This window comes from Pelophylax lessonae, assembly GCF_965119305.1.
Source record: "Pelophylax lessonae genome assembly, chromosome: 8".
NCBI lineage: Eukaryota > Metazoa > Chordata > Amphibia > Anura > Ranidae > Pelophylax > Pelophylax lessonae.
Window position 1 is genome coordinate 274,822,148 of NC_138775.1, and position 26,453 is coordinate 274,848,600.

At 44.8% G+C, this 26,453-nt stretch overlaps 1 protein-coding gene across 2 annotated transcripts in view; it reads right to left on the minus strand.

Moving 5' to 3' along the window:
• The window catches only part of MIER1 (MIER1 transcriptional regulator), an 83,999-nt gene that overhangs the window by 33,453 nt on the left and 24,093 nt on the right, over nucleotides 1-26,453 (minus strand). For both annotated transcript variants that reach the window (XM_082265255.1, XM_082265254.1), the window contains exons 3-4: nucleotides 5,898-5,922; nucleotides 2,489-2,634 (exon numbers count right to left, since the gene is read on the minus strand). In XM_082265255.1, the coding sequence (XP_082121381.1) occupies nucleotides 2,489-2,634; nucleotides 5,898-5,922 (171 nt within the window). The remainder of the gene's footprint in view (nucleotides 1-2,488; nucleotides 2,635-5,897; nucleotides 5,923-26,453) is intronic.

Sequence of the window (26,453 nt, forward strand, 5' to 3'; positions counted from 1 at the left end):
GGGGAAAAACTGATAATCCAGAAAAACAGGTTATACAGCAAATAAACCCAATGCGACCGTCCCCCTGAGAGCACAAGGGTCCTTGACGGTGGGACAGCCAAGGCTGTAACACCCTATCAAAATTTCTTAGGACAATTCCGCAACAGGTAAGTCAACTTATACAACGGTAGAACTGCATTGATAGAATGCTCCCAGGAGACCACCGAGGGGGGGAAACGGGCATTCCATTTCAGAATAATTTCCCACTTCGCATAATATAAAAGATAGGTGAGCAACAATTTAGTGAGTCTAGGCCTCTGATCATCATCCAGGATACCCAACAGGGCCATCTCCGGGGAGACCGGGAGAGTCAGCCCCAACCTGTGATTGATGACATCAAAAGCTTGCAACCAAAATTGGGCCACTCCGGGGCAGCTCCAAAACATATGGAGGTACGATCTTGTTTCAGCAAGGCAACGAGGCCAGTCTGGAGATCTCTGGGGGAAGATGCTATGCAACCTCTGAGGAGTATAACACACTCTATGAAGAAATTTTGTTTGAATCAAACGGTCTCTGGCAGAGATCATCAGTTTGGTGCTATCCTCAAAGCAGTCCTCCCAATCAATCGCGGTCAAGGTCAGGTAGGTCCCCCTTCCACAAGTCCCAACGTTTATCCATTCTCGGGGAGTGTGAAATGGGCTGTATTTAACTCAGACAAAAAAAAAAAACGAAAAAAGCTGTACTGAGCTTTTTCAAGCTGCGAGATGCTCAAACAGGAGTATCGTGTGCAAGAGGCCTAAAAATAAATTTTCTTAGTTTCTGTTCTAAAATTTTGTAAATAAGTAATTATTCTCCTTCACCGATGTGCGCTGATGAGGCTGCACCGGTATACAAGTCATTGATTCTCAGTGCCCTGATTATCAGTGTAGAGGTCCCCTGTGTGGATTGCCGATTATCGTCTCTCCTCACATGTGGTCAGCGTGAGGAGAGGACTGCCGATCACCGTCATTTCCCATTTACACTGTGATTGGACACAGCTGGTCACGTGGTAAATAGCATCTGTGATTGGCTCTTTACCCTAATCTGTGATCAGCTGTGAATGTTACAGCAACCACAGATTACGGCCAATGCGCGCTGCAGGGGGTGTGCAAGAAGCACGATCACGGGAGGTCTTCAAAACACGCCCTCCCGGCAATGTGCAACCACGCTATAGAGGTCATTCAGCTATAGCACGATCATAAAGGAGGTTAAACACTTTGTACCACACGATTTAGCCACTTTAGCACTAGCCACTGTGCTGCTACTGCGGCACAGTGACTCATTATCGGCTAGCGACGTAGACCTACTTCACTAGACTCCTCCCCTGTAGCTGTTTTCATTCACAGCGGGAGTCGAGCCAGGGGAGGAGCGGCGGCGATCGCCGTTGCTCTGCCCCGATCATCGGGGAATCCAGTTTGGAGATCCGCCCGCCTGTGTAAACAGAGCGGGCGGATCTCCTAAGTGAAAGGGAGTGACAGATTGGAGTGTTCAGCATAGCTGAACATCTGATCTGTCCCTGGCTCACTCAGTCACCTCCCCCCCCCCCCCCCCACACACGTTAGTAAGCACCAGGCATACATTAACCCCTCCCTCTCCAATAAAATTAACCCCTTCCCTGCCAGTGTCATTTTTACAGTAACAGTGCATATGTATAGCACTGATTACTGCAGTAATGTCACTGGTACCCCCAAAAGTGTCAAAAATGTCAGTCAAGGGTCCGATCTGTCCGCCGCAATGTCGCAGTCCCGCAAAAAAAAAAAAATCGCAGATCGCCGCCATTACCACTTAAAAAAAAAAACACCAAAAATGACAGAAATCTTTCCCTTAGTTAGTAAATGCAATAACTTTTGCGCAAACCAATCAAAATACGCTTATTGCGATTTTTTTTTACCAAACATGGGTAGCAGAAAACAAATTGGCCAAAAATTTAAAAAAAAATTGGTTTTTACATCTTTTTTGAGGGGAATTTCATATAAAAAAAATGTTAAAAATATTGTTATTTTTTCAAAATAAACGCTCTTTTTTTGTTTTTAGCGCAAAAAGTAAAAATCGCACAGGTGATCAAACAGCACCAAAAGAAAGCTCTGTTTGTGGGAAAAAAAGGACATAAATTTCGTTTGGGTACGGCATCGCACGACCGCGTAATTGTCAGTTAAATTCGCACAGCGCCGAATTGCAAAAAGTGGCCCAGACATAAGACAGCAAAATGCTCCGGTGGTAAAGTGGTTAAAGACACAGAAGACAGAGCTAATGACATAAAATGTATTGTTTTTATTTAAAAGTACCTGGATGTACCAGAGACTGAAGACTTGGACTTTGGTCAGCAGTAACACCCAAACGACGTGGTTACTGGGATACATTTCACCTATGGCACATTTCTACGGCATACTCTTAGCGCTATAAAATGCAGTGAGTTGTAAAGTGGCAAATTCAAGGCAATAAAAAAAGAGAAGTGCTCCATTTCACTCACCCTTTCCAGGTGCTCAATCTCAGAGCTGAAGTTTACATCGCCCTCCATTAACTCTTCCTCCTCCAAAGTCCGCTCGTCATCAAACTCGTGAACCAACATGTCGGCTGAGGGGTCAAACTCATGGTCATCGGACGTAGCCGAGCCTCCTAATCCGAAAAAGAAACAATGTTTATTGGTGACTGTAAAAATAAATTATCCATTTAACCACTTGCTGACTGCCCCACGCAGATTTACTGCGGCAGGGTGGCTCAGCTGCGCATAATCATGTACATGTACGTGATTATGTGCACGCGGTCTTGGCGGCGGTGATTAGACATAGCGGGAGCCAGACCTTCGGGGAAACTGATAGGAGAGCTGCCTGCCTACGTAAGCAAAGCAGGTGGCTCTTTTGTCAGACAGGCACACAGAGATCGGTGTTTCAGCTAAGCTCGCCGATCTCTGTGTGCCTGTCACAGAGCCCCCACCCACAGTTAGCAAGCACATTTAGGCTTACATTTAACCCCTTAATCAACCTCAGTATTAACCCCTTCCCTGCTAGTGTCATTTATACAGTAACAGTGCATATTATTTAGCACTGATTACTGTATTAATGTCACTGGCCCCCAGTGTCAAAGTCAAAAGTGTCAAAAATGTCAGATAGGGGTCCGATCTGTCCGTCGCAATCCCGCTAAAAATCACTGAGCGCCGCCATTACTAATAAAAACAAAAAATAAATAAAAAGTCCAAAAATGTATTCCATAGTTTTTAAATGCTTTAACTTTTGCGCAAACTAATTAAAAATACGCTTTTTGGGATTTTTTTTTACCAAAAAAATGTAGAATACAAATTGGCCTAAACTGATAAAAAAATAAATAGATTTTTTAAAATTTTTTATTGGGAATGTTTTATAGCAGAAAGTAAAAAAATGTTTTTGTTTTTTTTTTTAAATTGTCGCTCTTTTTTTTGGTTATAGCGCAAAATCTATAAACCGCAAAGGTGATCAAATACCACCAAAAGAAAGCTATTTGTGGGGAAAAAAAAGGACATCAATTGTATTTGGGTACAGCGTCGCACCACCGCGCAATTGTTAAAGTAACGCAGAGCCAAATCGAAAAAAAATGGCCTGGTCATTAAGGGGGATAAACCCTTTCCGGAGCTGAAGTGGTTAAATATTCCATGTACTATGGTCCCTACAGTGGATGACTGCTTGCTAATTCGGATTATTTTCAGGACATTTTGGGATCCCTAACAACCTGCGTGTTCTGGTATGCAATTAACCACAGCCAAAATTTGCTCTCTTGCTACTACACCCCATGCTTTTGTGTTGGCCACCAAAGACAGTTGGTCCTACTGGCAAAGAAGAAGCAGTGGGGGAAGAGGAGTTGCAGGCCAGAAAGCTGGAAAGTAAACTGTGGTCAATATTATAGAACAGTGTGCACCCTGATTTGGTGGATTCTAGGCGGCTGTTTGGGTCTGCAGCCATTTTATAAGCCAAGGTAACACAGGTATTAAACTAAAGCCTGTTGCACAGTTTTTATTTTTTCATTCAACCCAGCAGGCTGAACGAAAAAAAAAAAAAAAAAAGACAGATCGCTATGCTAAGCAATGTTAGTACAGAGATCTCCCCGCTTATGTCTGTGCCTCATGACCAGGAAGTGATGTCACGGTGTAACGTTAAAAAACCATACCCCGTGGAGAAACCATACCCTCGTCACTTCCGGGCTGAAACAGCTGAGCAGCGCAGCAGTGCGCATGCTCAGAGCCCCGGATACGTGATTGAACATTAAAGAATTAGACAAGTGCGCATGCTCGGTGGGCATGAAATTCTCACGGCACTGTGTCTAATGTAAAACTTGCGGCGCTTACATTAAAACAGCTCATCTGAAACGTAAATCATCTCCGCTCTTCGCCCTGTCACTGCCCTCATCTCCGGTAATAAATATAAAAGCGGCGGCGGGAGTATGAGATGTAAATGACGGTGATCGCGGCTCCGTGATCCGCTTTTATATTTATTACCGGAGATGAGGGCAGTGACAGGGCGAAGAGCGGAGATGATTTATGTTGCAGAGGAGCTGTTTTAATGTAAGCGCCGCAAGTTTAACTACCGTGAGAAATCCATACCCTCCGTAGCGGAACCGGAAGTGACGAGGGTATGGTTTTCTCACGGGTATGGATTTTTCACGGAACAACGGCCTGTTGAAGCTGCTCCCCCTGCGTACCAAGGAAACCTCGGAATACCTCCCAGGAATCCCTTCACCGTGCCAGCCAGCGAGGACACCACCATCCAGGACCCCCAGGACTGCAATGCACAGACGTTCTTATTGATTTTAATTGCTTTTACCAAGCTTACCCTTTTAAGTTTTTATTACACCTATATTAAAAATTAGTCTACTGCTGCACTTAGAAGGCGCTGTGCTTGTGTTCTGACAGGGGGACTGCTTCCCCCCCCCCACCACCACCAGAACAGACCGGTCCTGCTGCACCCCCCACCAGAACACACCGGTCATGGCTCTCAGCCAATGGCTTGGTTTTCCAGCATTCTCATTCGACAGAAGATGGTCGTGAGATTGGCTTCTGTCAAACAAGGACCTGTACACACAGGCCGTTGTCCATTCACTGTTGCATGAAAGCACAATTTGTATTGCCCGACGACCCGGGATAAGCAGTTCCAGGCGCCGAGAAGGTCGTTTTTTTTTTCTACATGTAGCCCTGCTGCGGGCTCTGCTGCTGCCAGATTGCTTCCACACACATGGGTAAAGTGCAACCCCCCCATCCCCGCTATGTATCCCGCACTCTGCTTGCACTCTTACGGGACCGGCATAGCGGGAGCTGCAGGGTAGAGGAGATAGCCGACACTCATCCACTCTTCTCCCCATCTTGTTCCTGTACTGAAAGCGACATGTATGACATCAATTCCGGGTCCCCATTGACAGTTTACCTGCACTGCATTACATTCAGTGGAGCACAGGGGAGACATGCAGGGTCTTTAGACCCCAGATGTCTCATTAAAAGAACCTGTCACCAAAATCATCACATAGGGGACTTTTTCACATATACATATATTCAGCTGGCTCAGACACAAAGCAAATTTGTCAAGCTGTGTGTGTGTGTGTGTGTGTGTGTGTGTATATATATATATATACACACACATACACATATATACACACACACACACACATATATATATATATATATATATATATATATATATACACACACACACACACATATATATACATATATATATATATATATACACACACACACACACACACACACATACATACATACATACGTATATATATATATATATATATATATATATATATATATATATATATATATATATATATATATATATATATATATATATATATATATATCTATAATTGCACATCCATGAAATGATAAAACAAATAAAACACATTACCTGGGCTTGCATTCCCAAGAGAAGGCTGTAAAACAAAAAGAAAGCGGTTAGGCCAAAAACTAACAATTTTACAGAGAAACAACTTTAATAAATAAAAGAGAACCCCAAATGAATGGCACTTCTTTGCTAAAGCATTGTAGGTCAATCTCCATTTTAATAAAATGCTTATTTTTTTGCTGCTCTCCTGCAGCCTCTTCCTGTCAACAATGCACTCCCACAATGACTACATGGACCTTCATGGCAGGATCACCAGGATTTTTTTTTTTAATGAGATAGAGATTTAAAATTTAAAAATTTTTTTTCAAATTAACCACTTTAAGACTGGAAGATTTTGCTGCTTAATGACCAGGCCCTATTTTGCAATTCGGCACTGCGTTACATTAACAGACAATTGCACAGTCGTGCGACACTGTACCCAAACTAAATTGATGTCCTTTTTCTCCCACAAATAGAGCTTTCTTTTGGTGGCATTTGATCACCTGTGTGATTATTATTTGCGCTATAGACATAAAAAGGAGCAACAATTTTGAAAAAAAAAAAATATATATTCATATACATTTTTCACATTCTGCTATATAATATCCCCCCCCCCCCCCAATTTTTTTTTAACATTTTAGGCCAATTTGTTTTCTGCTACATATTTTTGGTAAAAAAAAAAAAAAAAATCGCAATAAGTGTATTTTGATTGGTTTGAGCAAAAGTTATTGCGTTTACTAACTACAGGAAAGTCATTTTTATTGTTGTTTTTTTTTTTTTTTTTTTTTACTAGTAATGGCGGTGATCTCTCGCTTTTTTGCGGGACTGCGACATGTTGGCAGACAGATCGGACCCCTAACTGACATTTTTGACACTTTTGGGGGTAACAGTGACATTACTACAGTAATCAGTGCTAGAAATATGCACTGTTACTGTAATGCCATTGGCAGGGAATGGGTTAATACTATTGGTGATCAAGGGGTTAAATGTAAGCCTAGGGGAGTGATTCTAACTGTGGGAAGGTGTGGCTTGTGAGATGACCATAGAGACATGTGATCCTATATAGCAGGATCGCATGGTCTCTGTGATCATTGCAGGGAGAAGGACGGACGGCTGTGTTTACATCAGCTGTCCGTCCTTCTCTGTCAGGTGGGGGGAGATCGCGGGCGGCCGGCGGCCATCGGAGCCGCCTGTCACACGCACTGGCTTCCCCGCTGACGAGCGGGGACGGGAGCGCGCCCCCTAGCTCCTCCCAGGCGAGCGCCGTACATGTACGGGACTTTGCCTGGGAGAGCCGACCTGCCGTACATCTGCGGCGGCTGGTCGGCAAGTGGTTAAGGACCGAAAGGTTTTACCCCCTTAATGACCAGGGCCATTTTTTACGATACGACACGGTGTTATTTTAACTGACAATTCTGCGGTCGTGCGACGCTGTATCCAAATAAAATTGATGTCCTTTTTCTCCCACAAATAGAGCTTTCTTTTGGTGGTATTTGATTACCTCTGCGTTTTTTTTTTTGCACTATAAAACAAAATTACGAGCGGCAATTCTGAAAAAAAAAATAAAAAATAATAATTTTTTACTTTCTGCTATCAAACATTTCCAATAAAAAAAAATTAAAATCTAATTTTTTCATCAATTTCGGTCAATATGTATTCTGCTACATATTTTTGGTAAAAAAAAAAAATCCCAAGGAATGTATTGGATTTGTTTGCGCAAAAGTTATAGCATCTACAAACTAGGGAAAAGATTTATGTAATTTTTTTTTTTTTTTTTTACTAGTAATGGTGGTGATCAGCAATTTTTAGTGGGATTGTGACATTGCGGCGGACAGATCAGACACCTGACACTTTTGGGGGGACCAGTGATATTACTACAGTAATCAGTGCTAAAAGTATGCACTGTTATTGTACTAATGACACCGTTAAGGAAGGGGTTAACACCAGGGGCAATCAAAGAGTTAAATGTGTGCCTAGGGGGTGCTTTCTAACTGTGTGGGGGATATACTTACTGGATGAACACAAAAAGGAGGAACACAGGATCCCTGTGTTCATCACTGACAGAACAGCGGTCTGTCATGTTTACATTGGCAGACCGCCATTCTGTCTCAATGGGGAGCGATCAGGGGTGCCCGGCGGACATCAGTAACAAAAAACAAAAAAGGAAAAGGAAAGGTATAACTAATGAAAAAAATGAATATGGAAATGACCCACTCGCTCACAGGTGAGTAAAACTCAAATGGCAAAACTACAGCATACTAAAAAGGGGATGGGACAACTAGAAAAAGAGGTGTCGCCCCAAAACCAGCGCCATTAAATAGAGTAGCAGGGGTATGGCAGAAAATTCTACAGAAAAAACAACGAAACCACTTCTTAATGAAAAAGTATCACATTTTAATAAATTCAAAAAACAGAACACACGGTTTCATTGTAAAATTGTAAAATTAAAACACATAACCTTCCACCTCACCACTAAAAATAGACCACGTAGACCCTTTTTCGGATTGACACCGGGTGGCTGCCTTCGGCTGAACCCTTGCCCCCATTGGGGTCTATTCGGTTTTGTACCTTCATTTATGTCATTGCATTTGTGAGTTAACACCTTATGTGAATATGTGGATTGCTCTTTAAGTGACCGCAGTTCACCTACATTATTTGTGTTTGTCCTGTGTTTTTAATTACCACGTGGTCTATTTTTAGTGGTGAGGTGGAAGGTTATGTGTTTTAATTTTACAATGAAACCGTGTGTTCTGTTTTTTGAATTTATTAAAATGCGATACTTTTTCATTTAGAATTGGTTTCGTTGTTTTTTCTGTAGACTCAATTTTCTGCCATACCCCTGCTACTCTATTTAATGGCGCTGTTTTTGGGGCGACACCTTTCTCTAGTTGTCCCATCCCCTTTTTAGTGTGCCCGGCGGACATCGCATGTGCCGGACCAGCTGATTGGCTCCCCATTTAACCAATTGGCGTGTGCGCGCCCCCACTATCTGCTAAACGAAACCTACCGCCAACCTGCCGCGGCTGGGGCTTCTTCTGTACACAGAAGGTTTTTTACCTTCATGAATAGAGTGCGTGAATGTAAAACACCTTGAGCCTTTACAACCACTTTAAATACAGAAAGATATTGGGCAGGACTACAGAACACCTCCCCTTCCCCTTAACTCCATAACAAAGAGTGAGGAATGTATTTTGTGGTCCACAGAGAGCTTGGCTGATAAAAGTCACGATCAATCGCCCTGTGAATGTAATTGACTCCTGTCTGTACTCTCATCGTTGTTGCCTCGCATATGGTTGCTCTTTTTTTTTTTTTCTTCCGTTTCTGTTTGTTTGTATCACTTTAACCACTTTACCACCGGAGGAATTTGCTGTCTTCCGTCCAGGCCACTTTTTGCGATTCGGCGCTGTGCGACTTCAACTGACAATTGCGCGGTCGTGCGACGCCGTACCCAAACGAAATTTACGTCCTTTTTTTCCCACAAACAGAGCTTTCTTTTGGTGGTATTTGATCACCTGTGCGATTTTTACTTTTTGCGCTATAAACAAAAAAAGAGTGTTTATTTTGAAAAAATAACAATATTTTTAACATTTTTTTATATGAAATTCCCCCCAAAAAAGATGTAAAAACCAATTTTTTAAAAAATTTTGGGCCAATTTGTTTTCTGCTACATATGTTTGGTAAAAAAAAAAATCGCAATAAGCGTATTTTGATTGGTTTGCGCAAAAGTTATTGCGTTTACTAACAAAGGGAAAGATTTCTGTCATTTTTGGTGTTTTTTTTTTAACGCGTAATGGCGGCGATCTGCGATTTTTTTTTGCGGGACTGCGACATTGCGGCGGACAGACCGGACCCCTGACTGACATTTTTGACACTTTTGGGGGTACCAGTGACATTACTGCAGTAATCAGTGCTATAAATATGCACTGTTACTGTAAAAATGACACTGGCAGGGAAGGGGTTAATTTTATTGGAGAGGGAGGGGTTAATGTATGCCTGGTGCTTACTGACGTGTAGGGGGGGAGGTGACTGTGTGAGTCATGGACAGATCGGATGTCCAGCTATGCTGAACAGTCCGATCTGTCACTCCCTGTCACTATGGAGATCCGCCCGCTGTGTTTACACACAGCGGGCGGATCTCCAGACTCGATCCCCGACGATCGGGTAAGAGCAGCGGCGATCGCCGCTGCTCCTCCCCTGGCCCGACTCCCGCCGTGAATGAAAACAGCGGGAGCGAGCCTCCGGCGGCGCGCAAGCGCCGCCCAGAAGGGGGAGTGTCCAGTCACGTTAATACTACGTGGCTGGACGATAACGAACCACTCTGCCGCAGTAGTATTACTGTGAGCGGTTGTAGAGTGGTTAAATGCATCAATAAAGAAATATTGAAAGAAATGTCAAATCAATGATAATTTGACGTTGTTTGCACTTATTGAAAAGATGCAACACCATTTCAATGCTATATTTAACAGCCAAAAAGGGAACAAAGTGTATGGTTTAATTTTTTTTTTCTATTTAGATACAGAGTGAGGAACTACTATAACTCATCATCATATTACAGTCTTTGCATGGGAGGTTTCTCACACAGACAAGAGGAGGTTGGGAGGGAAAATATAACGAGACGTGTCAGACAGGAAAGAAAGTGAAAGAAATTCCCCGAACAAGCAAAAAAAAAAAAACTAAAATCAGCCAATTACTGATGGAAATGAAAAAAAAAAAAATGACATGTACCAGTACTGTGAGCGCACTCTATTCTTCTATCTCTGATCTCCTACTGACTACAAACATTTCTTTTCATCACCCTGGAAGAGATACAATGTAACGTTCTTACAATCAATCTCCCCAAAAATAGTATTACAAGAGAAGTATGGGGTTATAGCATATTTATACTTACCTAGGTGGATGCATCTGTCCCCCGGCAACTCTGCACTGAGAACCGAGCGATCAAACACCGCCGATCGCTTGGTTCTGACAGCTCCCTGAGTGGTGACTGTCAGTCAGCCAGCTCTCTGCTCTGCCCCCTCCTCGCTCATTGGAGTGCTGGGCTGTGGAGGGGGCGGGAACGGCCGGCTCTGGCTGTCAGCGGCTCGCCGGGTGTTTTTTTCAAGCACTTGGCGGATCCCAAGTCCGTGGTCACGATGACGCGGTGCCTTGACCAACATATCTGTGACGTCAGCAGAGAGCGGACTTTAGACCGCTCACTGCTGAAAACGGGTCACAGGAGTGAAGAACGAGCTGCACTCCTGTGATCCATAGGCGATATACAGCCAAGCAAGCTTTATCTGTACTTCTTTAAATAGATACAAATGATTTCCTAAAATATGACGTCCGCCTTCCAGGCCTCAAACTGTGAGGGATTCCAGGCTCTGTGTCTAAATTCTGTGGAATTTAAGGAAGAAAGCCAAATTTACAAGAAATTTGGAACGCACAGTCGATGAGATAAGATCAATATTTTCTTTTAATTTTTTGTCCTCCGTGACAGCACAGACTCGGCCGGCATTCAAGGAACAGTCTGTCCTAAAAAAGGCCCCAGGTCGAGGTATAGAACCGCACGCGTCTAAACCTCAGAGAGACCAGAGCTGGGAAATTCTTCCACAACTTTCCATGACCCAGCAGTAACAAAAAAACTCACACTCACTGCATTAAAGTATAGGAATGCATAAAATGTATTAGAAAAGAGAGGAATCTGTTCGTAATACGAGTTACAGCCTAGTATACACCTGGTCCTGGGGACAGTAAAAGCAGGTGATTGAACCGTGGTCTTACCGCCCCCCTTAACAGAATACATTGACCAGAGGATGTTGTAATGCTTTGCTTCATAGCAAGTATACTCCCTGTGGGAGGTACCTTGGAGGATGCCCCACAGATGCTCAATAGGGTTTAGGTCTAGAGACATGCTTGGTCAGTCCATTACCTTTACCCTCAGCTTCTTTAGCAAGGCAGGGGTCATCTTAGAGATGTATTTGGGGTCGTTATGTTGGAATACTGCCCTGCAGTCCAGTCTCCGAAGGGAGGGGATCACTATGTCACAGTACATGTTGGCATTCATGGTTCCCTCAATGAACTGTAGCTCCCCAGTGCCAGCAGCACTCATGCAGCCCCAGACCATGACACTCCCACCACCATGCTTGACTGTAGGCAACACACACTTGTCTTTGTACTCCACACCTGGTTGCCGCCACACACGCTTGAGACCATCAAAACCAAATAAGTTTATCTTGGTCTCATCAGACTACAGGACATGGTTCCAGTAATCCATGTCCTTAGTCTGCTTGTCTTCAGCAAACTGCGGTCTTTCTTGTGCATCATCTTTAGAAGAGGCTTCCTTCTGGGGCGACAGCCATGTAGACCAATTTGATGCAGTGTGCGGCGTATGGTCTGAGCACTGACAGGCTGACCCCCCCACCCCTTCAACCTCTGCAGCAATTCTGGCAGCACTCATACGTCTATTTTCCAAAAACAACCTCTGGATAGGACGCTGAGCACGTGCACTCAACTGCTTTGGTCAATCATGGTGAGGCTTCTGAGTGGAACCTGTCCTGTTAAACCGCTGTATGGTCTTGACCACCGTGCTGCAGCTCAGTTTCAGGGTCTTGGCAATCTTCTTATAGCCTAAGCCATCTTTATGTTGAGCAAGAATTCTTTTTTTTTCAGATCCTCAGAGTTCTTTGCCATGAGGTGCCACGTTGAACTTCCAGTGACCAGGATGAGAGAGTGAGAGCGATAACACCAAATTTAACACACCTGCTCCCCATTCACACCTGAGACCTTGTAATACTAATGAGTCACATGACACCAGGGAGGGAAAATGGCTTATTGGGCCTAATTTGGACATTGTCACTTGGGGGTGTACTCACTTTTGTTGCCAGAAGTTTAGACATTAATGGCTGTGTGTTGAGTTATTTTGAGGGGACAGCAAATTTACACTGTTCTACAAGCTGTACACTCACTACTTTACATTGTAGCAAAGTGTCATTTCTTCAGTGTTGCCGCATGAAAAAAATAAAATAAAATATTTATAACAATGTGAGGGGTGTACTCACTTTTGCGAGATACTGTATATAAACATACATATATATATATATTTACAGTAGATATAAGTCTACACACCCCTGTTAAAATGTCAGGTTTCAGTGATGTAAAAAAATGAGAAAGATAAAAACATTTTAGAACTTTTTCCACCTTTAATGTGACCTATGAACTGTACAACTCAGTTGAACAAGAAACTGAAATCTTTTTTTTTAGGTGGAAGGAGGTAAAAATTAAAAAAAAAAATAATAATAATATGGTTGCATAAGCGTTCACACCCTTAAACTAATACTTTGTTGAAGCACCTTTTGATGGAATTACAGCACTCAGTCTTGTTGGGTATGAGTCTATCAGCATGGCACATTTTGACTTGGTAATATTTGCCACTTGTCTTTGCAAAAACACTCCAAATCTGTCAGATTGTGAGGGCATCTCCTTTGCACAGCCCTTTTCACATCAGCCCACAGATTATTAATGGGATTCAGGTCTTGGCTCTAGCCGGGCCATTCAAAAACTTTAATCTTCTTCTGGTGTAGCCATCCCTCTGTTGATTTGGATGTATGATTTGGGTCGTTGTCATGCTGAAAGATGAAGTTCCTCTTCATGTTCAGCTTTCTAGCAGAAGAACGAAGGTTTTGTGCCAATATTGATTAGAGCTGCACGATTAAATTGTTAAATCTCGATTCACCCCCCCCCCCCCCCTCACAATCTTAACTCTGCATTTTCCTTGATTCATACAGCGCAGGGCTGGGGGATCACTATAAACACAATGTTTAACAATGTATCATTTCATTCTTTTAGATCAAATGAATGAACTTCGGTATCTAAATAAAGGCAGTTTAACCACTTGGGCTCCATTCACATAAGCATCTGATCACGGGCAGAATTGCCGCGATTCCGAACCATCACAAGTCGTAGGCCTGTGCCATTCCCATGACTTGCAATGGCAACCCACGATTTTGCCGCGACTGTTGCCCGACTCATCGCAGTAAAATTGTGCAAACAGAATCGTGGGACACCTGTCCCTCAAAAAAAAGGAAAAGAACTTCTTTTGGACGCCAGGCATCTCGCGATTCTGTTTGCGTGATTTTACCGTGAATACATATTCGGAAGCACACCAAGGATCTCGCAAAAGCAGTCAAAAAAACTTTATTCAAGATACGATCACATCAAAAAATAGTGCAACGTTTCGGAGCCGCACAGGACCCCTTCGTCAGGCATGTGACGAAGGGGTCCTGTGCGGCTCCGAAACGCTGCACTATTTTCTGATGTGATCGTATCTTGAATAAAGTTTTTTGGACTGCTTTTGCAAGATCCTTGGTGTGCTGGCGAATATGTATTTACTTGTAACTAATCCAATTGCCAACTGGTGATCTCTTCAGCACCCAGTACACACAAGCCTACAAACCAGGAAGGTGTGCAATAGGAATAGGGACTATACTGATTTTACCGTGATTCGCCTGGCGTCAATTGCAGCAAAATCGCGCCTCGTTTGAGGTCCCATTGCAAGTCACGGGAATCGTACGGGCACGGGCACCCCCCCACCCGACTTGCAATGGTTTGGGAATTGCTGCAATTCTGCTCACGATCCTAGATGCCTATATGTGAATGGAGCCTTAGGCCCTGTTCACACCTGAGCGTTTATCAGCTCGAAAACGCTCATCTCCGAAGTCTCAAAACGTCCAAAAAGGAAAACCCAATTCATTTTAATGGTCCCTGTTCACCTGAAGCAAAACGCCTGAAGCTCAAAAAAGTACATAAGCTTGTTGTCTTTATTCACCCTTAACTACGATGTATGTAGCTTCTACTTTGGTAGATTACAAGCTTACATACCCTGGTAGAATTTATGATTTCTTGCCAATTTTTCCAAAAATATGAATAACACAAAAAAAAATTTTCCTTTCACTCATGATAAGGCTACATTCACACCTGAGCGTAGCGTTTTCGCGAGTTTTTTACAGCGATTTACAGGCGTTTTTACAGGCGTTTTTTGTGCAGGTGTTTTTAGATCGAATAGAAACCAATGGAAAACGCCTGTAATCTGCCCAAAAAGAAGCTCATGTACTTTTTTGAGCATTGGGCGTTTTGCTTACAGCGTCAAAACGCTCAGATGTGAACAGGGGCCATTGAAATGAATAGGATTTGTCTTGTTGGGCGTTTTGAGAGCTGATCCTAGAGCAGAAAAACTCCCCAAAAACGCCCCAAAACGCCTACATGTGAACGGAGCCTTAGTGTTTGGCTGAAGCCATTTATTATCAACTGTGTTTACTCTTTTTAAATCATAATGACAACAGAAACTACCCAAATGACCCTGATCAAAAGTTTACACACCCTGGTGATGTTGGCCTGATAACATGCACACAAGTTGACACAAAGGGGTTTGAATGGCTATTAAAGGTAACCATCCTCACCTGTGATCTGTTTGCTTGTAATTAGTGTGTTTGTATAAAAGGTCAATGAGTTTCTGGACTCCTGACAGACCCTTGCATCTTTCATCCAGTACTGCACTGACGTTTCTGGATTCTGAGTTAGGCCCCTTGCACACTGCAGCTTAACCACTTGCCGACCGCTCACTAGAGCTCTACTGCGGCAAAGTGGTTAGTTCCCGTCCAGCAACGTAGACCTACGTAGCTGGACTCCTCCCCTTGTGGGCGGCGCTGTATTCAGTCACAGCGGGAGTCGGGCCAGGGGAGGAGCGGCGGCGATCGCCGCTGCTCTTCCCCGATCGTCGGGGAATCGAGTCTGGAGATCCGCCCGCTTGTGTAAACAAAGCGGGCGGATCTCCTAAGTAACAGACAGTGACAGATTGCAGGGTTCAGCATAGCTGAACATGCGATCTGTCCCTGTGTCACATAGTCACCTCCCCCCACACATGTTAGTAAGCACCAGGCATACATTAACCCCTCCCTCTCCAATAAAATTAACCCCTTCCCTGCCAGTGTCATTTGTACAGTAACAGTGCATATGTATAGCACTAATTACTGTAGTAATGTCACTGGTATCATCAAAAGTGTCAAAAATGTCAGTCAAGGGTACGATCTGTCCGCCGCAATGTCGCAGTCCCGCAAAAAAAAAAAAAAACGCAGATCGTCGCCATTTCGTCGGGATTTCTTAAAAAAATGTGAAAAATAGTTATTTTTTCAAAATGTATGCACTTTTTTGTTTATAGCGCAAAAAGTAAAAATCGCACAGGTGATCAAACACCACCAAAAGAAAGCTCTGTTTGTGGGAAAAAAAAAGGACGTAAATTTCGTTTGGGTACGGCGTCGCATGACCACGCAATTGTCAGTTAAAGTCGCACAGTGCCGAATCGCAAAAAGTGGCCTGGACGTAAGATAGCAAAATCCTCCGGTGGTAAAGTGGTTAAAAATGCTCAGTACAGCTTTTTTTTTTATGAGCTAAAATAGAGCCCATTCATTCTAATGTGCCTATGCACAGGCGCGTAAATGAGCGCCGCATATTCTTCAGTAAGAACAAAATAGAAAAATCTGCATTTTTGGACAGTAATTTACATCTAATGCGTGCATTTGCACGCAAATACGCGCAAATACGATCAAATGAACGCACACGATCATACTGTTGATCTGAAGAAAAAAAAATTGCATATTCAGAGGCGCGAATTTACGCGAATGCATATGCGCGAAAATACACGCTTTTCAATAAGAAAAAAATTACGGCTGAAATAGGAGATGCTCAAACAGGAGTATCGTGTGCAAGAGGCCTTATAGGGAAAGCAAAAGAATTGTCAAAGGATCTGCGGGAAAAGGTATTTGAACTGTATAAAACAGGAAAGGGATATAAAAAGATATCCAAGGAATTGAGATAGCCAATCAGCAGTGTTCAAACTCTAATCAAGAAGTGGAAAATGAGGGGTTCTGATGAAACCAAACCACGGTCAGGTAGACCAACGAAAATTTCAGCCACAACTGCCAGGGAAATTGTTCGGGATAAAAAGAAAAACCCACAAATAACTTCAGGTGAAATACAGGACTCTCTGAAAACATGCGGTGTGGCTGTTTCAAGATGCACAATAAGGCCCCATGCACACGGGGCGTTAGAAAAAACGTACGTCAAAGTTAGTTCTGACGCCGGAAAAAGCAGCTGTAAAAACGTGCTTTCAGTAGCTTTTTCCATTGGCGTTATAGCACGTTTTGACACGTTGCTTTTAGCAGCGTTTTTTTTTCTTCCATTCAAAATCAATGGTTCCCTATGGGAGCCTATTGATTTGAATGGAGGTCGCACCGCAACACCGCAAGTCGGATCCGACTTGCGCTGTGAGAATCTTGAGGGGGAACTCCACGCCAAAATGGGAAAAAAACGGCGTGGGGGTCCCCCCCAGGGTTCCAAACCAGGCCCTTCGGGTCTGTTATGGAATTTGAGGGTAGCCCCATGCCGAAAAAACGGCATGGGGTCCCCCCCAAAATCCATACCAAACCCTTATCCGAGCATGCAGCCCGGCAGGCCAGGAAAGGGGAGGGGACGAGCGAGCGGCCCCACCCCCCCTGGACCACACCAGGCCACATGCCCTCAACATGGGGGGGTGTTGGTGCTTTGGGGCAGGGGGAGCTCTGCACCCCCCACCTCAAAGCACCTTGCCCCCATGTTGATGAGGACAAGGGCCTCATCCCCACAACCCTGGCCGGTGGTTGTGGGGGTCTGCGGGCAGGGGGCTCATCGGAATCTGGAAGCCCCCTTTAACAAGGGGGCACCCCAGATCCCGGACCCCCTCCCTATGTGAATGGGTATGGGGTACACTGTACCCCTACCCATTCACCCCATAAAAGGCAGTGTATGGAAATAACGACAAGAGACGTTTTGGAAAGTTTATTAAAAATCTTCATCCGACTCTTCTTGTCTTCTCCTCTCCGGGGTCTTCTCCGGGGTCTTCTGCTCTTTTGCTGTCCGCCCTTCTTGTCTTCTCCTCTCCGGGGTCTTCTCCGGGGTCTTCTGCTCTTTTGCTGTCCCCCTCTTCTTGTGTTCTTGTCTCCGGGGTCTTCTGCTGTCCCCTCTTCTGCTGTCCTCTCTTCTTTTCTTCTCCTCTCCGGTCTTCTGCTCTTTTGCTGTCGGCTGTCGGCTGTCTTCTTCCTCCGGTCCTCCTCCGACGACGTCTCCGCTGATTATGCCTATCTCCGGTCTCTTCAGCTTATTATATAGCCATTAGGGGCGTGGCCCCGATGACGTCATCTGGAGACCCCGCCCCCTCATGTCACAGACGACGTCATATGTGACATGAGGGGGCGGGGCCTCCAGATGACGTCATCGGGGCCACGCCCCTAATGGCTATATAATAAGCTGAAGAGACCGGAGATAGGCATAATCAGCGGAGACGTCGTCGGAGGAGGACCGGAGGAAGAAGACAGCCGACAGCCGACAGCAAAAGAGCAGAAGACCGGAGAGGAGAAGAAAAGAAGAGAGGACAGCAGAAGAGGGGACAGCAGAAGACCCCGGAGAGAAGAACACAAGAAGAGGGGGACAGCAAAAGAGCAGAAGACCCCGGAGAAGACCCCGGAGAGGAGAAGACAAGAAGGGCGGACAGCAAAAGAGCAGAAGACCCCGGAGAGGAGAAGACAAGAAGAGTCGGATGAAGATTTTTAATAAACTTTCCAAAACGTCTCTTGTCGTTATTTCCATACACTGCCTTTTATGGGGTGAATGGGTAGGGGTACAGTGTACCCCATACCCATTCACATAGGGAGGGGGTCCGGGATCTGGGGTGCCCCCTTGTTAAAGGGGGCTTCCAGATTCCGATGAGCCCCCTGCCCGCAGACCCCCACAACCACCGGCCAGGGTTGTGGGGATGAGGCCCTTGACCTCATCAACATGGGGGCAAGGTGCTTTGAGGTGGGGGGTGCAGAGCTCCCCCTGCCCCAAAGCACCAACACCCCCCCATGTTGAGGGCATGTGGCCTGGTGTGGTCCAGGGGGGGTGGGGCCGCTCGCTCGTCCCCTCCCCTTTCCTGGCCTGCCGGGCTGCATGCTCGGTTAAGGGTCTGGTATGGATTTTGGGGGGGGACCCCATGCCGTTTTTTCGGCATGGGGCTACCCTCAAATTCCATAACAGACCCGAAGGGCCTGGTTTGGAACCCTGGGGGGGACCCCACGCCGTTTTTTTCCCATTTTGGCGTGGCGTTCCCCCTCAAGATTCCCACAGCGCAAGTCACCCCGCAAGTCGGATCCGACTTGCGGTGTTGCGGTGCGACCTCCATTCAAATCAATAGGATCCCATAGGGAACCATTGATTTTGAATAGAAGAAAAAAAAACGTATAACGTGGCTTAACGCACGTTAAGCAACGTTATAGCAAAGTTATTCAGCTTTTAGCAGCGTCAGGCGTTTTTAACGCTGTAACGCTGGTCCTCAGAACGCGCAGGTGGTGGGTTCTTGTTGCAGCCTAAAAACGTCTAAGCCACTTACAGCTCAAAAACGTCTGAGTGTGCATGAGGCCATAGAATAACATGGAGGGGCGTTTTTAGGCTGCAAAAAGAAAACGCCTGACGCTGCTTACAGCGGCGTTAAAAACGTCCCGTGTGCATGGGGCCTAAGGAGGCACTTGAAGAAAGATGGGCTGCATGGTTGAGTCGCCAGAAGAAAGCCATTACTACACAAATGCCACAAAATATCCCGCTTACAATACACCAAACAGCACAGAGACAAGCCTCAAACCTTCTGCCACAAAGTCATTTGGAGTGATGAGGACAAAATTTAGCTTTTTGGCCACAACCATAAGACCCCATTCACACTAACGCGACTTATCAGGCGACTTGGGTCGCCTGACAAGTCGTGGTGGGTCGCTCGCCATTGATTAGCACAGGACCCGTTCTAATAGGAGCGACACAAGTCGCTCCGACTTAGGAAAAGGGTCCTGTACTACTTTGGGGCGACCTGGAGGCGACTTGCATTGACTTCAATGATATGAAGTCCGTGCATGTCGCGATGAGGTCGCGGTGCACCCCTGTCTGAACAGGGTCTAAATGCTACATTTGGAGAGGAGTCAACAAGGCCTATAATGAAAGGTACACCATTCCTACTGTGAAACACGGTGGTGGATCGCTGATGTTTTGGGGATGTGTGAGCTACAAAAAGGCACAGGAAATTTGGTCAGAATTGATGGTAAGATGAATGCAGTTATCAAAACAATACTGGAGGAAAATTTGCATTCATCAGCCCAGAAGCTGCGCATGGGTCATACTTGGGCATTCCAACATGACAATGATCCTAAACACAAGGCCAAGTCCACCTGTCATTGGCTACAACAGAATAAAGTGAAGGTTCTGGAGTGGCCATCTCAGTCTCCTGACCTCAATATCATTGAACCACTCTAGGGAGATCTCAAACGTGCCGTTCATGCAAGACAGCCCAAGAATTTACAGGAACTGGAGGATTTTTGTTAGGAAGAATGGGCAGCTTTACCATCGGAGAAGATAAAGAGCCTCATCCACAAATACCACAAAAGACTTCAAGCTGTCATTGATGTTAAAGGGTGGGCAATACACGGTATTAAGAATTGGGGTATGTAAACTTTTAATCAGTCATTTGGGTAGTGTATAGATCACATTAAAGGTGGAAGAAGTTCTGAAATGATTTATCTTTGTCTCATTTTTTTCCTTCACAGAAACCGGACATTTTAACTGGGGGGGGGGGGGGGGGTAGACGTTTTTAAATCCATTGTATACTAAAAAGGAAAAAAAAAAAGAAAACCCAAAATCCTTTCAAATAAAATTAAAACAACAATTTCTCTCTCTTTATAGATATTGTATTAAAATGTATTTTCAATTATTTTGGATTTTGTTTTTTTACATTTCGAAAGGCGCTATTGCCATGAAATTTTCACCACTTGGTCACTAACAACCCATGCACTCCATACATACAAAGAAACCAAAAGAAATAAGTTCAGAAATTAAAGTGGTTGTAAAGGCAGAAGTTTTTTTTTTTTTTTAATCTTAATGCATCAAGATAAATAAAAAGCCTTCTGTGTGCAGCAGCCCCCCTAATACTTACCTGAGCCCCAATCTAGATCCAGCGATATTGCAGCAGTTTCTCAGCTGCCAGGGACTCCCCCCCCTTATTGGCTGAGACAGCAAGGATGCGCCATTGGCTTCTGCTGCTGTCAAAGTCAGCCAATGAAAAGAGAAAGGGGGCAGGTGCCGGGCCGTGGCTCCGTGTCTGAATGGATATACGGAGCTGTGACTCGGCTCGGTGCACCCATAGCATGCTGCTTGCTGTGGGGGCTCATAATAGGAGGGAGGGGCCAGGAGAGTCAAAGAGGGACCCGAGAAGAGGAGGATCTGGGCCACTCTGTGCAAAACCATTGCACAGAGCAGGTAAAGTATAACAGGCTTGTTATTTCTAACTAAAAAAAAATAAAGAAAAAACAAAAAACACAAAGATTTTACAAACACTTGTTTGTATTGAACACGCTAACTTTAATTTATTAAATACTTCGTACAAATTCCTTTGTGTTGGTAATAAAAACTTTAAGGCTACGTTCACATGTGGGCGTAGCGGATCGCGGGCAGAATCACCGCGATTCTGCCCGCGACCCGGAAATCATTGCAAATCGTGGGACGCCTGTGCCTTGCCTGTGATTTGCAATGGCACCCCAAACGCTATGTGATGTTGCCGCGATTTCCGCCTGTCCAATCGCGGTAACATCGCGCAAACAAAATCGCGGGACGCATGACGCCCAAAAAAGGTACAAGAGCTTCTTTGGGGCATCATGCATCCCCACGATTTTGTTTGGTCGATGTTACCGCGATTCGGCAGGCGGAAATTGTGGCAAATCGCACAGCTATTGGGGTGCCATTGCAAATCGCGGGCAATGCACAGGCGTCCCACGATTTGCAATGATTTCCGGATCTCGGGCAGAATCGCCGCGATTCTGCCCGCGATCCACTACCCCCACATGTGAATGTAGCCTAAGACTCCTCCTGAATAGAGCTACTAGTCCCATGCATTGCTCAGGTGTGATTTTGGCCCATTCTTCCGTGGAGCCCCTTCTATGAATGCTGATCTTTAGTTCTTTCCATAGATTTTCTATTGGGTTCAAGTGATTGGCTGGGCCATTCTAGCAGCTTTATTTTCTTTAAAACCAATTGAGAGTTTCCTTGGCTTTGTGTTTGGGATCATTGTCTTGGTGAAATGTCCACCCTCGTTTCATCTCCATCATCCTGGTAGATGGCAGCAGACTTTTATCAAGAATGTCTTGGTACATTTTTTCATTCATCCTTCAATGATATGAAATTTGCCAGTACCGTATGCTGAAACACAGCCCCACACCAGGATGTCTCCACCTCCAAACTTCACTGTTGGTATGGGGGGGGGGGTGTGTTTTTGGGGTGATGTGCCATTTGGCCTCCAAACATGGTGTGTATTATTGCATCCAAAGAGTTCAATTTTGGTCTCATCTGACCAGACTATATTCTCCCAGCATTTCACAGGCTTGTCTAAATGTTGTGCAGCAAACTCTAAAGGAGCTTCAACATGCTTTTTCTTCACCAATGGAGTGTTGAGTGGTGATCGTGCATACAGGCCATGGCGGTTGAGTGCATTACTTATTGTTTTCTTTGAAACAATTGTAGCTGCTAATTCCAGGTCTTTCTGAAGCTCTCCACAAGTGGTCCTTGGCTGCTCTTGAACAACTCTTCTGATAATTATTTTCACCCCTCTGTTAGAAATCGTACGAGGAGCACCTGGTTGTGGCCGGTTTATGGTGAAATTATGTTCTTTCCACTTCCAGATTATGGCCCCAACAGTGCTAACTGGAACATTCAGAAGTTTAGAAATCCTTCTGTAACTAATGCCATCAGTATGTTTTGCAACAATAAGGTTGTGAAGGTCTAGAGAGAGCGCTTTGCTTTTACCCATCATGAGATGTGTGACACCTTCTTGTGTGACACCTTGGTAATGAGACCCCTTTTTATAGGCCATCAGTTGAGACTGAACCAGCTGATATTAATTTGCACTGACAAGGGGCAGGATTTCTTATTGCTAATCGATTTCAGCTTGTGTCTTGGCTTCCCCTGCATTTTACACCTTGACTTCTTCATGTTTTCAATACTGTTTCCCTGTCAGAAATTTTGCACGGAGCACCTGGTTTTGGCCGGTTTATTGTGAACTGATGTTCTTTTTACTTCCAGATTATTGCCCCAACAGTGCTCACTGGCACATTCTTAGAAAGCTTAGAAGCTTAAGCCCCGTACACACGTAGCGATTGTCGGCCGCAAATATTGGGCCGCCGACCGATTGGCCGATTGTAGGCTTGTTAGTATGATGCTTCCGACAGCGCATTTTCAGCCGCACAGAATCTGTCGTGCAGGCATTAAAATTTTTGTTGGCCAACACCAGAACGGCCGATTGTTCGCCAGTCAGTACAGAATTTGGCCGACAGAAAGCAGATTTGCAAGACTGGGCATGCTCAGAAAAGAAAAAAGACAAGGAAAGTTAACCATCACATGACATCACTTCTGCAGTCGGCTGTTGTTGGCCGACAAAATTCGTGTGCAGTCTTTTGCAGTTTTCAACAGACACGACAGCCCTGGACAAAAGACGGCCGATCGTTCGGCCGACGATCGGTACGTGTGTACGGGGCTTTAGAAATCCTTCTGTAACCAATGTCATCAGCATGTTTTGCAACATGGCAAATAAGCGGAGCTTCTCCCCTTTTGGGTGGAGCTCCGCTTTAAGTTGTCACCAGAACCTGAATTGAGGGGAGGGGGGGATCTTCCAATGCAGGGACAGCTGTCAAAGATGGGATTCCCCTCACTTCCTGTTGAGTCCACAAATGATGAAGTAAAGGGAGATATCACGTATAAAACAGATGGCCCCCAAAACAAACAAAAAAAGAACTGAACTTGAAATGATAATGTCATCTCAAAAGTCGTTCAGCAGAGATGCAAGCCGCACTTCCTTATATACAAATAACCGCTAGTGGGAGACTCTGCAATACAATCATAAAAACACAATACAAGCTCAAATTTCACATTTATAAAAAAAAAAAAGAAAAAAAAAAAAAACTTTCAGCTAGACGCATGGGAAAACCCCACAAGTTCCATTCAATGATAATTCACCGGTTTTCCTGTAAAGCTTCATATTCTGCCATGTAAGCACTGAACACCACGTATATCGTTCTTACTGCATTTATAGACTACAGAATTCAGACAATCCCTCTCCAAATATCAGCTGATACTTTAAATTGGGGTAAACATTATAAGAAAATCAGGCGAACAATTGTCCGATTTTCCTCAATGTTTGACAGCAAATTGGAAGCGATGAACGAAAATTCTCGTACAACAAAGACTTTTTTGGGGGGGGGGGCTGATTGTTTCTGATCATGTGCGTCTCTCTTTTCTCATTTTTCTTGTACAAAAATCGTACGAAAAGGTACACATTAAACGAAAATCTTTTGTTTTGTTCCCGTACAAAAAAATTTTTGGAGTTTGTCCCTTCGAGAATTTTCGTACGAAAATTCGGATCGGCTTTCGAAAGATGTGTACACACTATACAAAACTTGTAAGACAATTCTTTGGAGGAAAATGTTTGCCCGATTTTCCTATAGTGTGTACAAGCCTAAACCGGTTGCCAACCACACGCTGCCCATTTACTGCGGCAGTGTGGTTCTCCCAGGCAAACCGATGCAGGTCTACATCGGTTGCACGCCTGCAGCTAGGGGGCGAGCATTTATTTAGCAAAAAATAAAAAATTCAGTGATGATTAAATACTAGGGATCGACCGATTATCAGCAACACCTATATATCGGGGGCCGATATGCACTTTCCCCGATAGATCGGAATCGCCCCCTGAGGTTACCGATATTACCGATATTTCGGAAAGCGCTTGTACCGGAGTGATGCCTGCAGCTAGAAGCATCACCCCGGTACAGGTGTCCATAGCCGACGGTCGGCTGTCTTGGAATGACAACCGATGCGGCTGAGAAGCCACTCGGCTGTCATTACAAGGAGCCGGAGGGGACATCCCGCTGCCTTCCGCGGCTCGCCCAGGTCTCCCTACCTGCACGGCTGCCGAAGATCCTATCAAAGCGGCATTCGGCTCTAATCAGGTCTCCATGTAAAAAAACCGGAAGTGATGTCATGACATCACTTCCGGGTACTCAAAAAAAATGACAGCATTCAAAACAACCACACTTGGCGTTTTGAATGCTTTTAACCACTTGCCGACCGCCGCAAGTACATACAGTGGGTACGGAAAGTATTCAGACGCCCTTAAATTTTTCACTCTTTGTTATATTGCAGCCATTTGCTAAACTCATTTAAGTTCATTCTTCTTCCTCATGAATGTACACATAGCACCCCATACTGACAGAAAAACACAGAATTGTTGACATTGTTGCAGATTTATTAAAAAAGAAAAACTGAAATATCACATGGTCCTAAGTATTCAGACCCTTTGCTCAGTATTTAGTAGAAGCCCCCTTTTGATCTAATACAGCCAGGAGTCTTTTTGGGAAAGATGCAACAAGTCTTTCACACCTGGATTTGGGGATCCTCTGCCATTCCTCCTTGCAGATCCTCTCCAGTTCTGTCAGGTTGGATGGTAAACGTTGGTGGACAGCCATTTTTAGGTCTCTCCAGAGATGCTCAATTGGGTTTAAGTCAGGGCTCTGGCTGGGCCATTTTAAGAACAGTCACGGAGTTGTTGTGAAGCCACTCCTTCGTTATTTTAGCTGTGTGCTTAGGGTCATTGTCTTGTTGGAAGGTAAACCTTCGGCCCAGTCTGAGGTCCAGAGCACTCTGGAGAAGGTTTTTGTCCAGGATATCCCTGTACTTGGCCGCATTCATCTTTCCCTCGATCGCAGTCGTCCTGTCCCTGCAGCTGAAGAACACCCCCACAGCATGATGCTGCCACCACCATGCTTCACTGTTGGGACTGTATTGGACAGGTGATGCGCAGTGCCTGGTTTTCTCCACACATACCGCTTAGAATTAAGGCCAAAAAGTTCTATTTTGGTCTCATCAGACCAGAGAATCTTATTTCTCACCATCTTGGAGTCCTTCAGGTGTTTTTTAGCAAACTCCATGCGGGCTTTCATGTGTCTTACACTGAGGAGAGGCTTCCGTCGGGCCACTCTGCCATAAAGCCCCGACTGGTGGAGGGCTGCAGTGATGGTTGACTTTCTACAACTTTCTCCCATCTCCTGACTGCATATCTGGAGCTCAGCCACAGTGATCTTTGGGTTCTTCTTTACCTCTCTCACCAAGGCTCTTCTCCCCCGATAGCTCAGTTTGGCCGGACGGCCAGCTCTAGGAAGGGTTCTGGTCGTCCCAAACGTCTTCCATTTGAGGATTATGGAGGCCACTGTGCTCTTAGGAACCTTAAGTGCAGCAGAAATCTTTTTGTAACCTTGGCCAGATCTGTGCCTTGCCACAATTCTGTCTCTGAGCTCTTCAGGCAGTTCCTTTGACCTCATGATTCTCATTTGCTCTGACATGCATTGTGATCTGGAAGGTCTTATATAGACAGGTGTGTGGCTTTCCTAATCAAGTCCAATCAGTATAATTAAACACAGCTGGACTCAAATGAAGGTGTAGAACCATCTCAAGGAT